Source organism: Cebus imitator, unplaced genomic scaffold (assembly GCF_001604975.1).
Source record: "Cebus imitator isolate Cc_AM_T3 unplaced genomic scaffold, Cebus_imitator-1.0 Scaffold448, whole genome shotgun sequence".
NCBI lineage: Eukaryota > Metazoa > Chordata > Mammalia > Primates > Cebidae > Cebus > Cebus imitator.
Window position 1 is genome coordinate 1,271,600 of NW_016107763.1, and position 20,471 is coordinate 1,292,070.

At 37.4% G+C, this 20,471-nt stretch overlaps 1 protein-coding gene across 47 annotated transcripts in view; it reads right to left on the bottom strand.

The window, feature by feature from the left end:
- DTNA (dystrobrevin alpha) overlaps positions 1-20,471 on the bottom strand; it is a 379,818-nt gene that overhangs the window by 118,846 nt on the left and 240,501 nt on the right. For all 47 annotated transcript variants that reach the window (XR_001819812.2, XM_037732403.1, XM_037732400.1 and 44 more), the window contains 2 exons: positions 13,458-13,525; positions 3,376-3,456 (listed from right to left, as the gene is read on the bottom strand). Coding sequence is in view for 46 of the 47 variants with exons in the window: in XM_037732403.1 (XP_037588331.1) it covers positions 3,376-3,456; positions 13,458-13,524 (148 nt within the window). In the remaining variant the exon portion in view is untranslated. The remainder of the gene's footprint in view (positions 1-3,375; positions 3,457-13,457; positions 13,526-20,471) is intronic.

Here is a 20,471-nt window from a genome sequence, read left to right on the forward strand (position 1 = left end):
AAAGAAAGAAGAAAAAAAAGCTTCAGAGGGCTACCTTGCTTTGTTTCTTCCACTATGGGAGTACACAATGAGAAGGGGCCACCTGGGAACCAGAAGGCTGCTAGATACCAAATCTGTCAGTGCCTTGATTTTGAATTTTCCAGCCTTCAGAACTATGAGAAATAAATGTTGTTTATAAGCCACTCAGTTTATGGTATTTTTGTTAGAGCAGCCCAAATATAAGACACTTTCCAATAAAGCAATGCACTTACAAATATGCTACCTACGTTTTGTTTCTTATTTCTTTCATTGTAGAGTAAAACTCCATTACAAGGTATCATAATTTATTGTGGGTTAGGCATATTGCAGACTAAAATTACTTTCCTCTAATCAGGAAATATATTCAATGTTGACTAATGTTATGTCATGTAAACATTGCTGCTTCTGGTTGGTTAACTTTCTAGAAGGAAGGCTTCAACTTTGATTAAGGTAAGCCAAGATCAATTATGTAAGCATTTTACAAATACCTCTGAACATCACAACTGCTGTATTTATTGTTAGGAAGGAAAACTCTGCAAAGATATATAGTACTTGCATTTAATCCTTCTGATCAGAATAGAAACAATTTTTAAGAGCAGCTTAATTTAGCAGAGCATTCAAAATATACTTTTTCTTTCTTGAGCCTTAACTTGGTCTAACTTTTGTAGAATGTAACATCTCATCATGAAATGCTGAATAAATTTTATAAGGTAGACAGACTGTAAAGTAAATAAGATTTTCCTGATATCTCCTTCTCTAGGAAAGTCCTATCAGGGACCCTCACCCCCAACAAGTCAGGGCACATATTTCCTGAAGCTCTCACATATCACGTACATATTTCTATCATTATCTTTCTACACAGTGTTATAAATCTGCTTAAAAGCCCACCTGCTCAATTAGATTTTGAGCAACTTGAAGGCAGGGATTGCATGTCATTCATCATCACACTATCCTTGGTACCTAGCACGATGTCAAACGTATAGCAGGAGCTCATTATACACTTACTATTAAGAGGTCAATGAATGGACACACTGAAGGGCCACTGGATGCGTATAAGCTTCTATTTTCACCCAAGGATGGATTAGCATTGTCATTTCTTCCCTACTGTTTTTCAAGAAATTTCAAAACAATTCTGGATGCAGGATAAGGATGTGGGCCAGAAAAGAACAGAAAGAGGAAAAGGAAATGCCCAAGAATGAGAAAGGAACTTTCTCAGACAGCAGGAGGCATGGGATAAGGCCTGTGGACCACAACTGGGGACAACACAGTGTGCGTACCTTAATGTTGAGTGCAGTGTTGCCAAGGGCCCTGAGTCTCTGAGTCCTTCACTTCCCTTCCCTTCTTTTCCTTTTTTTCCTTTTTTGCTTTTTTTTCTGTGTTCCTTCTTACCATTTTGTACTCTTTTATTGGAAATCCCTAGCTTTCCTGAAAGGAGCCTAAGAAAGGCTCTTGTTGGCAAAGCTTTAAGGAGGACAGAGATCCTACCCCTATTTTCTGCCTTCCCCTCCAATTTTGAGGCCACTGTAGTGGTAACATGTGATAAGAGAGTGGGACAATTGAATCCCTTTTAATTGCTGAAAACAAAGAGATTCTTCTTTTTGTTTTTAATATGGGTGATGGGTTTGAGGTGGAAGAGGAAACTTCTGTGGAAACATTTTCCTTGGCCCCTAAAGCCAGGACTGGAAGTGGCTTTTATTGACTCATTAGGACTATAAATACAGCAACAAGTTGTTTCAACATCTGTAATACTTTTCTCACTACTCATTTTAGATTTGTTTAGCTTCCTGCGAGGAGTCAAAACATCTATGTGATGTGTGACCAATGCTATAGTTTGAATGTTTGTCCCTTCTGAAACTCGTGTTGAAACTTAATCCCCAATGAGGCAATGTTGAGAGGTAGGACTTTTAAGAGGTGATTGGGTCATGAGGGCTCTGTCTTCATGAACGGATTAATCTACTCATTTATTAATAGGTAATCACAGGGGTGAGGCTGGTGGCCTTATAAGAAGGGGAAGAGAGACCTGAGTTAGCATGCTCAGCCCCCTTGCTATGTGTGCCCTGCACATCTTGAGACTGCAGAGAGCCCCACTGGTAAGAAGATTCTCACCAGACGCAGCCCCTTGACCTTGGACTTCTGAGCCACCATAATTGTAAGAAGAAACAAATTCCTTTTCCTTATAAATTGCAAAAGTTTCAAATATTCTGTTATAAGCAACAGAAAATGAAAATAAGACAACCAAATTATGTTCTTAGTCCATCCCTTCCTTCCCCAAACTTCAGCCCAATTTTTAGCCATTGGGGCTGGAGAATAAGGTGTAGATGAGAAACTCGAGGAATAGATGCATACTTTGCATCCTCACAGTCGTGATTAGCTGTAAGCCTAGAAGCCTGGGGCTGAGGTGACCTGCCCAGGGCCCTGGGAAACATCTACTAGAGACTCTGAGAGGGTAGACATGTGGAGATGCCTGGTTTCTACCTTTACCATGAGTCTAATTACCATGCCAGTTATTGTAGAACTATGTGTATATATCAGGAGAACATTACAGTTTTCATTTAGAAAACTTCATCCAATATTAATTAAAAATGAGACACTATTAATTTTTATAGCAGTCATTTTTTTAAGAGAAAATAATAAGTTCTTATGCATGAACTATGAATTGATATTTTTTTTTCCCAAGAGAAAATGGATGTGGTAATACAATGGAAGTATTGACGCAGCAGAGAATAAACCTGCTAATTGTGACTAGTGATCTAGCTTATTGCTTACATTTTTAACTTTGGAGAGAAATTGAAGCAAGCTCTTTTGTTTCTTTAAGTATTGTTTTCTTTTCTTATTTTTGTCTTATGTACACAAAGGTAGATAAAACTCTGACATGAAGGGCTAATTTTGTTCTTTCAGAAAAAAAATTAAATGTTTTCCAAAAGCTTTAAAATATTTTCCTGTCCTTGTACAAGAAAATACAAATATAAGGGAGATTTAATGTTTGATATTTATAAACTTCTTGGAAACCATTCTGATGGTAATGCATTTATGAAACCAAGGTTGGAGAAAAGAAGAAAAATATCCATCCAGATTTAAACCATTTCAAGGTAAGGATTATATTGCATATGTATCCAGAGGTTCATCATTTTAGTATGAACTGAACAGTTCATATGCTGTAGTATTTATGCATAATTCAGATTTCAAGACAGACTGCTTAGGAGCCATCTCTACCATGTGTGCATCATAATACCCCTTTTATTGTTGTATAAACATTCTTATTAATATTTATAAGAGAATCTAGTTTCATAAACTTAATACCAAATGTAAACTATAGGATTCATGGTGGTAATTAGTCCAAACAACTGGCATACTTACAATTGCATTTCTTCTGAACAAACCTAAGCTTGCATGCTGTTCTGTAGGTGGAGAGTCGGATGCGATCCAGATCTTGAGCCCCTAGTGCAGGGGAAAAAGGACACATATGGTATGCCATGTGTGCAGAAAGGAATTAACAATGTTTATGAATAAAACAACTGCAGATATAATCCTTACACCTAATATTATTTTTATTAGACTATAAATATAACTTTAAGACTTGAACAGGTCTGTCCTATTCAAGGACAGGTTCCTTAGGTTCCAGGGAAAAAGAGTACATGGAATCGACATTGGAGATCAGGTTGTCAGCCATATTCATGGATCAAGAAACACAATGTCATCCCTGTTGTGCTCATCACTTCTGAGAACAATCTGCCCAAGCTGTGACCTACAGTGAAACAGCTAGATGATACAGATACTATCATCAAATAATCATTTAAAATGCACTGCTATTGGTCATTAGAACTTGGCTGTTAGGTGACCATGTACTGACTGTTGCGCATCTTCTCTGTATGACTTTAGGCCAACTGCTTTTAGGGCTTCAATTTTCTCACTTGGAAGATGGGGATGATGATAATAATAGTGCTTATTTCACAGGACTGTTGTAAGGCTAAATGAGTGAATATATCTAAGGCACTTAAACGCTGTCTGGCACACAGTAAGTGCTGCATAAGTATTCATTTTTAATATTAATAACTTTCTTGTGAGCCTTCCTGTCAATATCAGAGGAAGAGATGCCTTTCTAAAACAACCTCTACTCTTTGTTTATTGTGGCTTCCAGTTCCTTCCTAACTTAGAGGGAACACGTTCCCTATATTCTTAAACAACTTTCCTTATTCCACTCTTCCACTTAGGAGTCTAGCATGGCTCCTGATGCCCAGAACATCAGGTCTAGAAGCTCCACTCAGAATCCATGCTCATCTTCTGGTTCATTCCACCTTACCTACTTAACGACATTGCTCACTACTTTCTACCACAGATTCTCGCCTAGGCTCGGATAAGTCTCGTCTCAATACCCTACAGATGGGCTGCTTGTTACATCAATACCTGAGCTCCTAGTATTCCTCCCACTTTTCTTTGAATGAATTAATCTCTAGACTGTAAATAGAACACATTAGACTTTCAATAAATGTCTGCTTATCTCCACTTCCACATATTTGGCTTTTTAAAGCCCATGTTTATGGTTTATAACAGATATAAAGGCATGTATTGAATTTTTATCTTTACCAGTCATACACTAATAAAATGTGCTATGTGAATCCTTTAGAGTAAAACAGAATAACAAGTAAATGAACTATCCTGGAAGCAATTATATTAGAAGGCCAATTAAGTGTTTCTCAGTGAAACTCAGGATGAATTAGCAAGTATCCCTCACTAGGGCACTTAGCATTTCCTCAACTCAAACTGATATCTTCAGATTTACTTAAAGTGTTGCCCATAGTCCTATGACTTTGTGGTTTTGTAAATCAAATCATCAAATGGTCACTCTTAATAAAGCTTATTATTTAACAAGCAGGCTTATTGACACTGAGCACTTGAAGGATCAAAGAGATGGGGAACTACTCTTACCCAATGCAGGAATTCCTTTAGAAATGTTCTCAAGAGATGACTATTACTTGTGAAAATAAATGAACTTTAGTTAGTAAACTTCAATTCTGTCACTTCCCAGTTGTGTGAGTTTCACCAAGTTTTTCCTTGGCATCTCAGTTTCCTCATGGATAAAATGAGATAACAATATCAACTTAACTGGCTGGTAATAGATAGATATGAAGTCTTGACTTCTGCACTGGGAACATAATGACCACTTAGCAGTAAATAGGCCATCTTAAGGGCTTCGTGTGCCATTTCTGAACAATAATATGTGATAGAAATTTCTTTTTTATATTTGAGCTTTGATTTGCCTCCCTGTAACTTCAACCTATTTGATCTAGTTTCCCCTGGAGTCACATACTCTTTTCTCCCTGCCACTTGAGAATTCATTTCTCAAATATTGCAAAACATCTACATGATCCTTATCAGCATCTTCATTACCATCTGAAAATTATGTACAAATGTCCCAGTTATCATGGACTTTAAAATTTATCTGGGGAGGTAGCTTCTCCTTGACTTTCTTAGGGTAACAGATGTTCAAGTCCACAGCCATTTTAGGTATAGTGTTTATCTGTCTGGCACCCAGTAGGGCTTCAATTCATGGAAGTTGCTATTATTATTTTCATTATTATCAAACATGGTTTGAGACCCTTAAACTTTCTAGTTACCCTGTTCTATGACTGGCTAATGTTTCTTTAAAATTAAGTGTCCAAAATTAATCCAAATAACTATTGCTTTACCTGTAGAGAATATACAGAAAGCAATTATTACTACCTTTGATAAGGACTCTTAACTAATGTGATCTTTTTTTTTAAATAGCTCATTATGCCAGGTTTTATTAAGTTTGAAGTTAATTAAAAAACTGGTTTGAAACATCATATGTACTTCTACATAAGTCAAATCTTCTGTATTTTCTATTTAAATGCCTATTTTGGAGCTAAGGATAGGACTTCGTATTTATCTGGTTAGTTACTTTTGAAATTTAGCTCACACTTTGAACTTTTCTGTATCTTTTAAAATTCTTATTTTGTCACTGGAACTTCAAAAATCTTTCCTAGTTTCATGCCTTCTGTAAATCTGAGAGACTTATGTGGGGAATGAGCTCTCTAGGATGCCTGATAACCAGAGACAGAGAGACTATCAGAAATGCTTGAATGCCAAATCTGCTTTTGCTCCCTGATGAGGATATAGTTTTATTGGTGCTAAGTTTGGCTCAGCAATCAGGAGAGTCTCAATATCTGTAAATAATCACTTAAAAGAAAACATTAGGGGCATAGGTTATTTGTGTAAGTTCTTAGTGCATAATGATTTAAGATCCAAATGAAAAAAGGATTGTGATGTGGCATATAGTTAAGTTTCTCACTTTCTGTAAGACTTTACCCTCTGAGAACGATAACCCTGGCACCTCTGCACCTTCCTCTGATTGAAGTCCTTGGGGAAATATGGCAAGGGTGCACTTCTCCAGGATGTGGAGATGCTGCTTTGGGCCTGAAGTGCACTAAGTGCTCTCTCCTGTACTGTTGCTGTGTGGACTTAACTGACCCTGTGCTTTGTTCAAGAACCAGGAAGAGGTCTGTAGATATATAAATACTGTATAAATTCTTCCTGGCTGATGATGAAAACCCTGAATAGTAAAAGGGATGTGGTGAACAATAAAATTTAGTGTGACAGATATAGCAGCACACTACTGTGCACAGTCAACGTATGTGTTAACTGGAGGATTCATCCAGAAAGGAACCAGAAGAAGCTGGGCTGAGATATGATACATAGCCTCCTACTCCGTTTATCTGCCTTGCCAAAATAAATTTCTTGGCCAGGCGCGGTGGCTTACGCCTTTAATCTCAGCACTTTGGGAGGCCGAGGTGGGCAGATTGCCTGAGCTCAGAAGTTTGAGACCAACCTGGGCAACACGGTGAAACCCTGTCTCTACTAAAATTAAAAAAAAATTAGTGGGCATGGCAGCGTGTGCCTGTAGTGCTAGCTACTTGGGAGGCTGAGGTGGGAAAATTCCTTAAACCCAGGAGGCGGAGGTTGCAGTGAGCCAAGATCGTGCTGCTGCACTCCAACCTGGGCAACAGAGTGACACTCCATCTCCAATCAATCAATCAATCAATCAATAAATTTCTTTTTCTCTGCCCCAACAAGCCATGAACTTAACCCAGTTTTACATGTGTGGTCTTTTCTTGAAAGTTTATAAACCCAAAAACCTACTTTGGAATTAGTTGTGTGACTTCTGTGTCTTCATCCAAGTCATGATGAAAACAATGGACCAAAACAAGGCCACAAACAGCTTTCCAGGATACTACTAGAAGCCTTGCTTCAAGTTGACTGACCCACTAGTTGTGCCTTTAGACACAGTCATGACACTCCCTGTAAATCTTCCTAACTGTATTGTGACACAGTCCACAATTCCCCAACACATGCACAGTCTAAGAGCTTTTGTCAATACTTTGTGGAAATTAAGGTTAATTTTTATCAGATGGTATTTTCCTGATCCAGCAGTCTGGTAATCTTATTAAAAAGCATATTATCTGACTTATTTGTTAAAAGGATAAAATTTAAATAAATGAGTAAAGAAATAAAATTAACAGAGCAATCTTTGCTCTTAGTATGTTGACATGTCTAGAATTACCACTATATTTTGGCCAAGATCTAGAAAAACATCCAGTTCATCATGAAACTTATAACAAGTTCATACCTTAAACTCAAAGGAATCTATATTTTTTCTTTTTAATAAAAAAGTACAGAATTTTTCCATAACATTTTTTTTCAATGTGCTCTTCATTATTTTTCAAAATAATGGATAGTGGTTTTTTTTGAATTATATCACTGTGATATATTTCTTTAAAGTCTGGAGATTCCACTCATTTAAGTGATTTGTTAGTTTTGCTTCATACTAATACAGTGGGGAATGGCATACATAAATAAAGGTTGAGATAAATACGATTTTCTCTACTTCTATATATATTTGAAAGTTTTCATAATAAAAAATTAAAACAAATTTATTTAAGGCAACTTAGTGCTCTTGCACCATCTCCTCAAACCTCTTGTACTCAAGTCATAGTTGGAAAGAAGCAATAAATATGACATCAAAGATACAGTTAAATTCTGATAGTTTACACTGTTATCAGCAGCAGTTTTTCCTTTCTTTGGCCCTTTTTAAAAAGATTTTCTTTCTTCCCTTCTCCCTCTGTCCCTACTTCCCTCTCTCCCTCCCTCTCACTCCCTTCTTTGCTTCCTTCTACCTTTCCCCACCCATTTATTTATTCATTCATCCAATAAACCAATCAATTAACAAATCAACCAACCAGTCTTATCTAATTTTTGGTTTTACTTTTTGCACTCTGAACATTTTCACACAATTCTTGTATGTTTTGCCTTCTATATTTTGATAGCTCATTATAAAACCTTCTATTAATATATCATCATTTCAATTCTTAAATATTTCATTCATTTAAAAGTTCTGCTCAACATATATTTACAGAATAAAAATGAAGTCCATGATGAACCTGCTGCCTGAACTCTGCCATGCTTTATCATTGGCTCTGTGTGTGTGTGTGTGTGTGTGTGTGTGTGTGTGTGTGTGTGAAGGAGGGAGGGAGAGAGAGGGAAAGATACTGAGAAGAAGGTAAAGGAGGAGTTTAGGGGTAAAAATCATTGTTATCTTAGGTAGCTGAATGGGATAGAGTCTTCCTCATTGAGCTAATTAAGGTACAAACAGGGGGGAACAGGTTCGTTGATGGGTGAAGTCGGTTCTGGGCTAAAGAGTCTGAGTTGCTTGTAAGATGTCCAAGTGGAGATATCCAGTGGATAGTTGGATATAAGGATTAGAGCTTTGGTACATTCCAGGAATTATCAACAAGCATACAAAACGTAGTAGTGTGCTCTACTGGGTCAAGATAAGAAATATTTTTCCAACAGGAGACTGTGTGCACAAGTAGGACTATTCTATATTCTAGTGACAAAATGAGGCACAAACTTGGAACTAGGAGTGTCCTCCCCACTTCTGAATTGTGCCCAGCTATTTGGCAGTTGTTCAAAAACTGCGTGGCTTTGGGAACACTAGAAGGGAGCCGTCTTGGCAGGGACAAGATGTTTTTGTGATGGACATTATTAGTGGAGCTGACAATGAGTCCTCCTCAAGCTGCTTCATTAGCAGAAGACTTGACAAGTTGACAAGACTGGAAGGGAAGTTTAGCTTATGTGCTGCCTTTTTGGATAAGCTGGCAGAATGAGAAATGGGAGGTTGTTCTGGGGGACTCTGAACACTCAAGAGCCATAGCAATAAAGGCAAAGCCTTGAGAGAAAGACAAATTGTATATGGAGAAAACTGGTCAAGAAGAAAACTTTAAATTCTCTGACTTCAGTGCTAGAGGGTACTAAGACAGAAAAAGAGAAGTAGAGGGGACAGAAAAAGCAGCAGACTGGGCTGGGTGGTGACATAGAGAGAATTTCTGGGGTGGTGATCCATGGTGTCAATATCTGAAAGAGGGTAAGGAGCATGAGAAACAAAGAAGCAAGTGAAAACAGTCCCCGTATCCATGATAACCTGTGGTGGTGGGGTCATTCATGTCATTTTTCTGATGTTTTTAGATCGGCATTCCTAAAACTCATAGTGTGCATTTCAAAATCATGCCTTAGGTTCCTTTCCAATCGTGCATGTGCTGACTCCAGCCAGCAGTCTGAAGGACAGCCTGCCTTCAAATAATTCAACAGTATTTAGGCTGGGTGCAGTGGCTCATGCGGTAATTCCAGCACTTTGGGAGGCCGAGGTGAATGGATCACTTAAGGTCAGAAGTTTGAGACCAGCCTGACCAAATATGGTGAAACCCATGCCATCTTTACTAAAAATACAAAAATTAGCCAAGCCTAGGGGTGCACCTGTAGTTCCAGCTACTTGGGATGCTGAGGCATGAGAATCACTTTAACCCGGGAGGCAGAGGTTACAGTGAGCCGAGATTGCCCCACTGTACTCTAGCCTGGGCGAGAGAGTGAAACTGTGCCTCAAAACAAAAATAAAAACAAAAGCAAAAGCCAAAAACAGTATTTGTTGAGTAATTTCATTTGCCTCCCTTTGGTTTCAGGTTCTGTTTCTGCTGAGAGGCCAGTGGCGACACTGTCATTTCTCCCCAAGACCTTTCTTACCTTGTTAGGCAGCCTTCCATGTTCTCAAACAGTGTTTTCCATTCACTTCCCTTCCATTAAAACCTAGCCATCCTGTGCCCCATCAGCTTTTAAACAAGCACTGATTCAGAATCTAAGGTGAATGGATTTGAAGGCACATGTCCTAGGTCTGTCCCTAAAAAGGAGTTCACAGCAGTGAGTGGTATGGACATGTTCACAAGTAACTACCAGGTAAGGCTAAGTAAATGTGCTCTGAGAGTGGAAAAACAGAAAAGGACAGTTTAATTCCAAGAACAAATTATTCTGTTAAAAGTCAGTCCGATAAACTTATTTGAGCTGCTAGGCTTATTTGATGGCTGAAAAGCCAAGGTGAGGATGACGTTTATATTCAACTAGAGTTTTTTTTTTTTTTCCCAGCTTTCATACACAGTACAAAGCAAACTGATAATTAGGGCATTATTTTGAAGACAATTTTTGGTTAGGGGAGAACTTGTACAGAATTTCTGAAATCAAAGTAGTTGGTCACCCAATATTTTATATAAAGCTATTAAATCAGCTATTAAATCACCTGAATTTGCCAAACTTTCTTATAATTGCTCTCTCTTTCTAAGGCCAAGAGTTTCTCAACTTGCCTGACTTTAGACAGACATCTTCCTTGCCCTAGGCTTCTGACCTCTGTTTTCTTACAGCATTTACTTTAGAAAACTTTTCATTGTAAATTCCATGCTGCTTTGAGATGTAAATATCTTGCCAAGTTTACAACTCGGGAATGTCTTTCTCAAGAACCTGAGTGCCAGCCCTTTGAAATATAATTATTGAAGGAGGTATGTATCACCTCTATGTCCAAGTCTTATCAGGAGGGCAGAAGCCTAACTTTTAAATATGACAGTTAGCAAACAGATGGCCTAATCACATTGACCAACCTCCTCCCTGAAGTCCTCCAGTATTTTTCCCCAGTGCTTAAAGTACCTCCTGACTTTTGTTCTAGGGAAGTTGAGTTCAGTCTCTCTCCCCTGGTGCAACAGTCTTGAAAAAAAACTCTTCCTTGCCTGTTTAACTCTGTCCATTACAATTTTTCTTTCACATATGTAATTTCTAAAGCAAAAGAATCTCATTGGCACTTCCTTTTGTCGTTTTCTTCTTTAAATATTTCTAGATAATACTTAGATGAAAAGATTTATAAGTCTAGTCCTTTTTTTCTCCCTGTCCAGAAAGCACAGATTCCTAGAAGTTACTTTTTGAATCTTGATGTCAGTCTTCTCTGATAAAAGTTTCCGTTCCTTTCTTTGGTGTGCTGCTGATAGAGCTGGGATACCCATATATTTTTCAATCATTTAACACATTCTCAATGATATCACCTTTCTCTTTTGTGTGACAGTCTACCTGTCAAAATCAATTGCTCCCTTTGAAACCAGCCAATTGTTTTATCCAACATAATCCTACTTATTGTGGATGTGTCCTACTTAGTGCTGATAGAAACACATTGCTCAAACTAATAAATTAATAAGGTCAGACATGTTTAGCTGTTTTTGCCAATCTTTGAGTTGGAACACCCAGGGAGAAAAGACACATATTTGGCCTGTTTATCCATTCTGACCATTAATCAAAAGAACTCATAGAACTAATAAAGCTGCAAGATTTCGCTGAGATGTTTCTATGAAAATATAAAGTTATAATTTGGGAAGCAAATGCATGATTTTCTTAAGTCTCTCTCAGTTGAATAAAAATTTAGAGTTGTCTTATTTCTATGTCTCTAAAAATCATATCAAGCTTTCTTTGAGTTGGGCAATTTTAATTCAATAGACATTTGTAACATACATATTTGTCTAAGACAGGCACTGCATCAGGAAAGCAAAGGGATACTTAAAGTCAAAGAAGGATTTTTAAAAATCATTAAATATGCATACTTTTATAGTTCTATACAGTGTGCTGTCTGATACAGTCTTTAGTGTTATAATGGTAAGTTCAAAGATTTTTCCCAGATTTTATTTCCCTTTTATGGTAAATATTACTTTTTTCTACTGTGTCTGAGAAGATATTGTTCTATGATACACTCTTGCCTTTTTAACCTAAGAATATGCTGTTGGAGTAAACCTGTGCTGCTTTGGATTTTGTTTAGATGGACAGGCAGTCACTAGGCTCCTTGCCCTGTTAGATTTGTACCTGCACAAAGGTCACAATTCCAGGCAAAGACACAGTGCCACACACGGGGTCTAGGAAATTAGAAGGCCTGGCTGAAAATCTCACAAACACTCTAGGCACATCTCTAAAAGTGGAAAAAGCAGGGAACACGATTGAGATTTCCCACATCAATTTTAATTTTCTTTCCTCTGTTAGTTCTAATGCTATCTTTGTACCACCAGATGATTAGGGAATAAAAAAGGAAAATATGAATCTTATTATCTGGGACTTTCCTTTTTCTGTTCTGACCCTCGTTCTTGCCAATCACTTCCAATCTTTAGTAGAAACCTAATTTTGTCTACTGCCTTCTTAGGGAAAAAGGCTTACAACTCACTCCTGCACATCCTCATTCTGCATGCAGGAAGAAGAGACAAAAATATATGAAGAGAACCATGCTTTTTCCTTTATAACATTCAACTTGAGATGTGTGGTTTACCCATAATCAAGTTCATTTTCTTTATGAATAAGAAAAATGGTCTACAAGGGAGATGCTACCAACCAATTACTTATACAGCAAGTGTGCACGTACATAAACCAATAGCCTTTATTGAACAGATTCTTCACTGGAGTCAGTAAACATACTTAGTTTGGTTTCCCTTGTGTGGCAGGTCACCTCTAGGCTCCTTTATCTTTTATTTTCCTTAGTATTTTGAAAAAACAACTTTGCAGAATAGATTCTCCTCTTCTACATGAAGTTCTGAATGACAGTTTATAGTTTGTCCAGTAATTGTGACTAACTTCTCCTTTCCACGTAAACATATGATATCATTTGGCAGGGAAGAAAGTCAATAATTCATTTCACAAATTTTATCTAGTGCCTGCAGTATGCCAGCTTCTGTGACAGTGCAGAGGGATGAACATAGACTTTAAAGTTTAGTGGACTTATTAATGTTAACACTAAATAGTGTTCATCAAGTGTCCATGTGTGTGCGTATATGTGTCCATATAGGTCCATAAACTTTTTCTTCCATATAAAATATATAGTCTAATAACAAATTATGGTGAATCACTGACTAACTTAACTCTTAACAAGTAAGGGGGAAAAAAGGCCAAAATGTACAATTCATGAAAGGAACTTAGGATCCTAAGGAAAGGTACAAATGTCATAAAGGTAAGTGGTTATTTCCAACATTTTCATGAGTACTCAATGGAAACTATAGGGTGTTCCTTAAAAGTTCCATACTTACTCATCTCTGCAAACAGCTGTCTTCTTTCTGCCATGGTATTTCCTCTTTTTCCACTATCTTCAATCATTCTATGAGACAAAATGGTTACAATGCGTATTATCCTCACGCTATTGAGGCAAGAAGCCATTTATCTGTAAACATACTTGCTGTATTTGTGCCACAAACATATAGAAAACCTATTTAAAACTGTGTGTTTTAAAAAGTACAGCTTTACTTTTACTAACCTAAATTGCTGCACATAGTTTTCCATATATACTATTGTTGTAGTTGTTATAAAATTTTTATTGTCTAACATAAAAATAACTACCATAGCAAATGACCTTGTGCTATAACTAACTACAGCCATCTACCATCTGTTAGGTGATTTGTTTCACATTCAGTTTCTCTTTCAATTTTAAGAATACTTAAGACTGGCGAGTAGATATTGTGGATCCCATTCAACAGAAGGTGAAACCAAGAGGCTCATGGACTTGGTGAATGAAGGATGCAGACGTCTGGACTCTAAGACCAGTATGGCTTCCATCTCATCCTGTTGCCAGTTGTCCCTTATGCACTTAAAACCATCAATTTATAATCAGGTAATTTTCTAAATGTTCATTTCTAAGTTGAGTGTTTGGAACTTGCAACAGTTTTCCTGTATATAACAACTTCATGCAAGGTGATTAGATTCACAGATCTCTCTTTGACCATACTATTGTCTGCAGTGGAACTATTTAAAATATACTATTAAAATGCCAACAGTCAAAACAGAGAATTAAAATATGATAGAAAAAAATTAAACTTCAGTTTGAGGAAAAACAAAATAATGAGAAAGTTAATGGATATGTTTAGTCATGTAGAGGGCTTTGGGCTAAATATCAAGAGTTTTAGAGGCTGATGGATTTTACTTTTTATTACATCTAATTAAACTTTTAAAACCAATGTTCCCTTTTATGTGCATATATACAGATGCACATGTATGTCTACCACACTGACTTCTGCTTTGATTCCCAGTCATAGTTAACAAAAGGTGTAGCTGCATGGTTCTTTTTTGCCTGTCTTTCTATGGCCCCTGCTCTTTCTCAAATCTAGGTCTTTGTCCATGCCGTTTTTGACAGGATTGTCAAAAAGATTTGACGATTGTCCCCCTATGCCAAGCTAACTTGCCATCACTCTTAAAAGCTCAGTTTGTCTATCTTCCTCTGAAGTCTTTCCCAACTCTCTATGATTGCCTGGGTTTAGCACCTGTCCTCTGCACCTCCATGGCACACAATGCCTTTCAATTCTGAGCACTCACTCAACAAACAGCATGCTCATCACAAAAAATAAGTTGGTGAGGTGATGGATATGTTAATTAGCTTGACTGACTCTTCCTACAATGTATACAGGGTTCAAAACATCACACTGTACCCCATAAATATACACAATAATTATCTGCCAATTAAAAATAAATGAATGAAAACAAAACAAGCCTTTACTGCCTTTCACACTCCAGGAACCTGACTACACTTTATACCACAGTGATCAAGCCAGGATCACACTGTCCTCTGAGTGCATCACAGTGATCAAGCTACAGTGCTTGTCCTTAAGGTGCTTCTACTATAGTACTAGAGATATAAAAGCATAAAAGCAATTAAGGCACAATGAGGTAATTATAGCCATAGAAATAGAAAGCAAGATGTGAACATGAGAGGGGTTAATTTCCTGAGGATGAATTTAACAAAGCTGCAGCACAAGACTGCTCAAAAGGTAATGAGAATGACTCACCTGAGGGTAAAATTAAAAAAAAAATGATGGTAAAAGTGATATTCATCAAATTGGTCCAGTAGCCTAACCAGATGCTTCTATGGGTGAAGTACTATTTTCCCATTGCCAGGAAGGGAAAGAAGGATGTGAAATAGCTTTGGTTTATGGTGTCAAGAGAAGAGCATGCATACATTCACAATGCGTTTGATAATATACCAGAGACTGTTCTAAATCACTATTGGAAAGGAGTAGCATTATTAATTTGGTAGCTTCATCAATTTGGTAACAATTTGTTGCTGAACATGGTCAAATATTTTCTTTTTATAAGATTTCATATATGCACGTAAAGTTGACATATAGATCTGGGAGAAAACACCTGCTTCCTAATTCACATAATCCCATCTCCTTAATTTTAGAAGAAGTGGGTAGATAATACTGACTTTCACAAAATAGTATGAATATACCTTCCAATTTTTTATTTCAAGGGCTCAGAAATAGAGTTGAGGCAATAAGAGAGATAGACGATAGAAAGAGTGATATGTTCCTGAATCTGTCTATGTCAGAATGAGATGAAAAGACTGATTAAAAATAAATCACAAAGAATGGTAGTCCACAGAGCTCTGATAGAGAATATCAGAGGTAAAGACTGGCATCTGAACTTGCAGGCCTTGCTGCTTGTACTGCTTGTTTCTTGGTGTTGCCACAACTCATTCCTATTTAACATTTTGTCTGTTTCTCTTAAGGTTTTGAGAGCACTAACCTCACATATTTTAATTCTTCATAGTGCCTAGCAAAATCCAGCCAACAAATGATATGGCCAGCTAGTATGTATTGAATAAGTGAATTAAAGAGAAAAAAAGAGGAAAGAGAGAAAACAGCAAAACAAGCTGAGTTTGCTTTCCATAAAATGAACTTTCAATTATATTTCCCAAATCTGATTTGTAGAAGAGTAAAATTCAAATTGTACTAGTTTCAGAGATTAATTATTTGAAATGAGAGAAATTAATTTACATTGCTTATAATCTAGGGTCATACATTTTAAAACAAAATGAAGTCTTATGAAGAAGTAGAAAAAGATGCAAAGTACATTAATATCAACTTTTGTTCTATTCCTCATTTTCTTTAAATTAATTAACTCATAAAAGAACCATCATTAGTTACACAATAGGTATTAATTCTCACTTCCAGGTCAAATGTGTACCTTGGAAAAGATAGAAAAAAATCTCTGTGGTATGAAATAATAGAAGGCACAGAATATAATTATAAATATAAAAGAGAAATAACACACTTTTCATTTTACCCCCAGAGTTTTCTGGGAAGTGGCACAGTCAGATAAAATTGAAAATACTCACCTATTACCCATTGATCATAGTCATAATAGTAAAAACGGGAGGCCTGCTAGATTACAGCTTACACTGATTCAATAGAGGGACTCTAGGACAAAGTAAGCTTATGAATTCAGCAAGCAGGAAGCAGCACTGTGGGATCCCTGGGTTCCAATTTAACTCTGATCAATGGGACTTGAGACACACAATGCCTGACTACATTCTCACTGCCTTCGAAAGTGAGAAGAGCACATTGTTCTATAGGGAAAGGACCAGGTGCTTTTACAGAGAGCAGTTTTGTTTCTGAAATGAGGGAAACTGACAAGAAGCTCTGCTTTTCATGAATTTCAGTACAACAGCTGTCCAAAGTCATATGGAGGAGGTGAAGGGGAAAATAACCCAACTGTGATGGTATTAATGTGTGCCACATGGCACGTGGCTCACCGATGTACCCAATTTGGTCAGTTTCTGTTGCTCCTTCATGTAGGTAAGATGCTACAACTTTAGATTTTACAAGAAGATTGTATAAATATCAAAAGAGTGAAAAGAACTAACAGTGATGAATAAGTGATGAGCCTGTCAGATATTTCCTTTACTAAAGCTTAGTTCCACCAATTATACAGGACATATGTTGTTTTCACTTATAAGAACCCATCCATTCGTTTTCTTAAGAAATATTTATAAAGTAGCTGTAATTTGTCAAACACACTAGTCATTTCTTGAGACCCAAAGATTAATACAACATGATCCTTGTCCTTAAGAAGCTCACAGATTTGAAAGCGAAAACGAATATTTTTAACAAATAATTAAAATTTGGAGTAATATGTACCATAATAAAAATATGTACTGTTAGATGTAGTAGTTTATTTCCAGGATGATCTGCAAGAGGATCAAGGAAAGACGGACTCTGAAACAGAATTTTAAAGGATAAATTGGAATTTTTCAGGTGGAAAAGAGCGGAGGAAGGTCAAATAGAACCGAGTAAAAGCAGGGAGCTTTAAAACAGGTATGGCACATTTGGGAAGGGGCAGTCGCTCAGTATTGCTGGGTACAAGTGTGAGTGGAGACACTTCAGAGATTAACAGGCATCGAATCTAGAAAGCCTTCCTTGTCATATTTAGACAATACAAGGCTTTCCAGTCGAGGCTGGATGCCATCCAAGGTTTAAGTAGGAAATTTATGTATAGAGATTCAGGTTTAGGAAACAATTCCGGCATGGTAAGTGGAAGGAAAACTGGGTAAGCAAGAGGGTATGAGAGGGAGCACACAATTAAGGGAAGAGCCCTGTAAGTTGGGTACTTCTGTGCTTCAGGAGTGAGACTCATGCCTTGCGTTAAAGCATTGATTTGAGACAGATTTAGGAGATACATTTGATAGGACTTGGTGACTGCTAGACTGCACAGAGAATGGCAGATGAGAGGACCTCTGCCTTTTCTCTCCCATATTAGGAATAATCTTTTGCCCCCATGGCATTAATGAGTTTGTAGGATGTGAAGTCGCCAAGTCACCCTACTTCAGAATCATCATTAAAAGAGGGTTGCACAGCTGGACAAAGATGGCTCCATGTCTTTGCTCCCATGTATGGGGAGGGATGAAATAACAGTAAAACAGTTTAGGAACCAGCAAGAAATAAAGAATAAATGCAAAGGTAGGGCACAGAGTGTTAGAAGAAATGTGAACGATATTTTAGCATAGTGAAATGAATTCACATTGAACTATCACATCCTCAAGTTACCCTCGTTATGGCACACCTTTCACCCAACACCATCCATAATAAATACACATTAGTGTTACACACAATATATAAGAAGTTTTAAAGGCAGAAGCTGAAATGGTGCCTTACATTTGTCTAACTTGTTAAGGATTATAAAATGCTTTTCCCTGTAACTTAATGAGGAAGTAAAAAAGATATTACATTCCCAAGTAATAGCCAAGGAACACAATTTTCCTATCTTTTCCAAGGTACACATTTGACATAGAAGTGGGAATTAATATCTATTGTGTTAAAACTCAAGAAGGTAAAGTGGCCGCCCAAAAACCATAAAGTATATTCTAGCATGACAAGACATTGAATTCTCTTTTGTCTGTTAATTTTTAAATCCCTAAGCTAGTATAGGCTCCAGTCATCTGTAGTTTTATTCCAGATCCTACTGTTCAATGCAAATTAAGATTTTTTTTTTTCTGAAATTGGTAAACTGAAAAAAGTAAGTAGGACTTGGTGATTAACAGGCCAAAAGAAGAATGGAGAAGGGTCACAGCTCTCTCAAACCTCACTGGAAAGTTGCTTTGTGTATTATTTTCTAATGGAATCCTCCTATTTTAGGACATTGCTATACTGGAAGTAATCAGGGAGATTAAAAGAATTTCCATTGTCCAGATTTATGTAAGTCAGACACATAGAAACACACCAAGTCACACACTGATTCACAGTCTCATGATTTAAATCCACAAAAGCGGGACAATGCTTTGAGAAACGTCTGGCTCTGCTTTGCTTTTGCTCCACTTTAGCAAACACTTAAGCAGACTTTGGGTTTAATATGATAAGAGTGTCACCATGCTTTATTTTCTTACACTTTGCTCTAGGTGAATGACAAGAAACTGCTGGGTTCAGCAATCCCCAACTGCTGCACTCCCTGAAGTTAATAACCACAATGAAGGCCATTTCAAGCTCCTTTCCTCCTTTAATTGATTTATTGGTGGCATATAAATGCCTCTTTCCGTTTCTGTTAAAGAGGAAGGCCTTTGATATGACTTTCTCAGATTCACATTCTAGTCCTAATCTTTGGCAATATAATAAAAAAGTATTCAGAGTTCTTTCCTGAGGCAAAATATAATTGCATTTGCTTTTACTTCCTAGTCCTTTGTTTAGATGAGCCCGTGACAGTACAAAAATGCTGTTACTAAAATACAAGGTTATGATGAGTTTCTGACTTTGTTTTTCACTTTGAACATCATCTTCTACTCTTGGAACTTGCGTCTTATTCATTCATTCATTCATTCATTCATTTATTTTGGAGAGAGGGTCATGAGCTCACTACTTAAATGTAGTGACCAGCTAGATGGATTATCCAGAATTTGGTTTCCCTTATCAAGTATCCAGCATAGTAGTTCTCAGCTGTGACTGCCCCTTACGCTAGCCGGGAGACCTAATCAAAAATGCAAATACCTGGACCTACTGAATCTGGAGTTGGACCTGCGCATTTATACTAAGGGCTTCTTGAATGGGGAAAAGTTAAAAGCATTCCTCCTGACAACTGAAACTAAACAAGGATGCCCACCTTCACCACTTCTTTTCAGCATAGTGTTGGAAGTCCTGGACAAAGCAATCAGACAAGAGAAAGAAATAAAGGGCATACACATTGAAAAAGAGGAAATCAAACTGTTGCTGTTCATTGATGATGTGATTACACGCCTAGGAAGCCCTGAAGACTCATCCAAAAAGCTCTTAGATCTAATAAATAAATCCAGTAGGGTCTTAGGATACAAAATTAATGTACACAAATCAGTAGCACTGATATATACGAACAATTGCCAAGCTGAGAACCAAATCCAGAACTCAATCCTTACAACAGGGGCAAATAAAATAAAATAAAATACTCATGAAGACACTAAACCAAGGAAGTAAAAAATCTCTACCAGGACAACTACAAAACACTGCTGAAAGAAATCACAGATGACAGGGGCCTAGCATGGTGGCTCACACCTGTAATGCCAGCACTTTGGGAGGCCAAGGAAGGTGGATCAGGAGATTAGGAGATTGAGACCATCCTGGTCAACATGGGGAAACCCTGTCTCTACTAAAAAACAAAAATTAGCTGGGCATGGTGGTGCATGTCTGTAGTCCCAGCCACTTGGGAGGCTGAGGCAGGAGAATCACTTGAATCCAGGAGGCAGTGGTTGCAGTGAGCCGAGATTATGCCACTGCACTCCAGCCTGGTGACAGAGCGAGACTCCATCTCAAAAA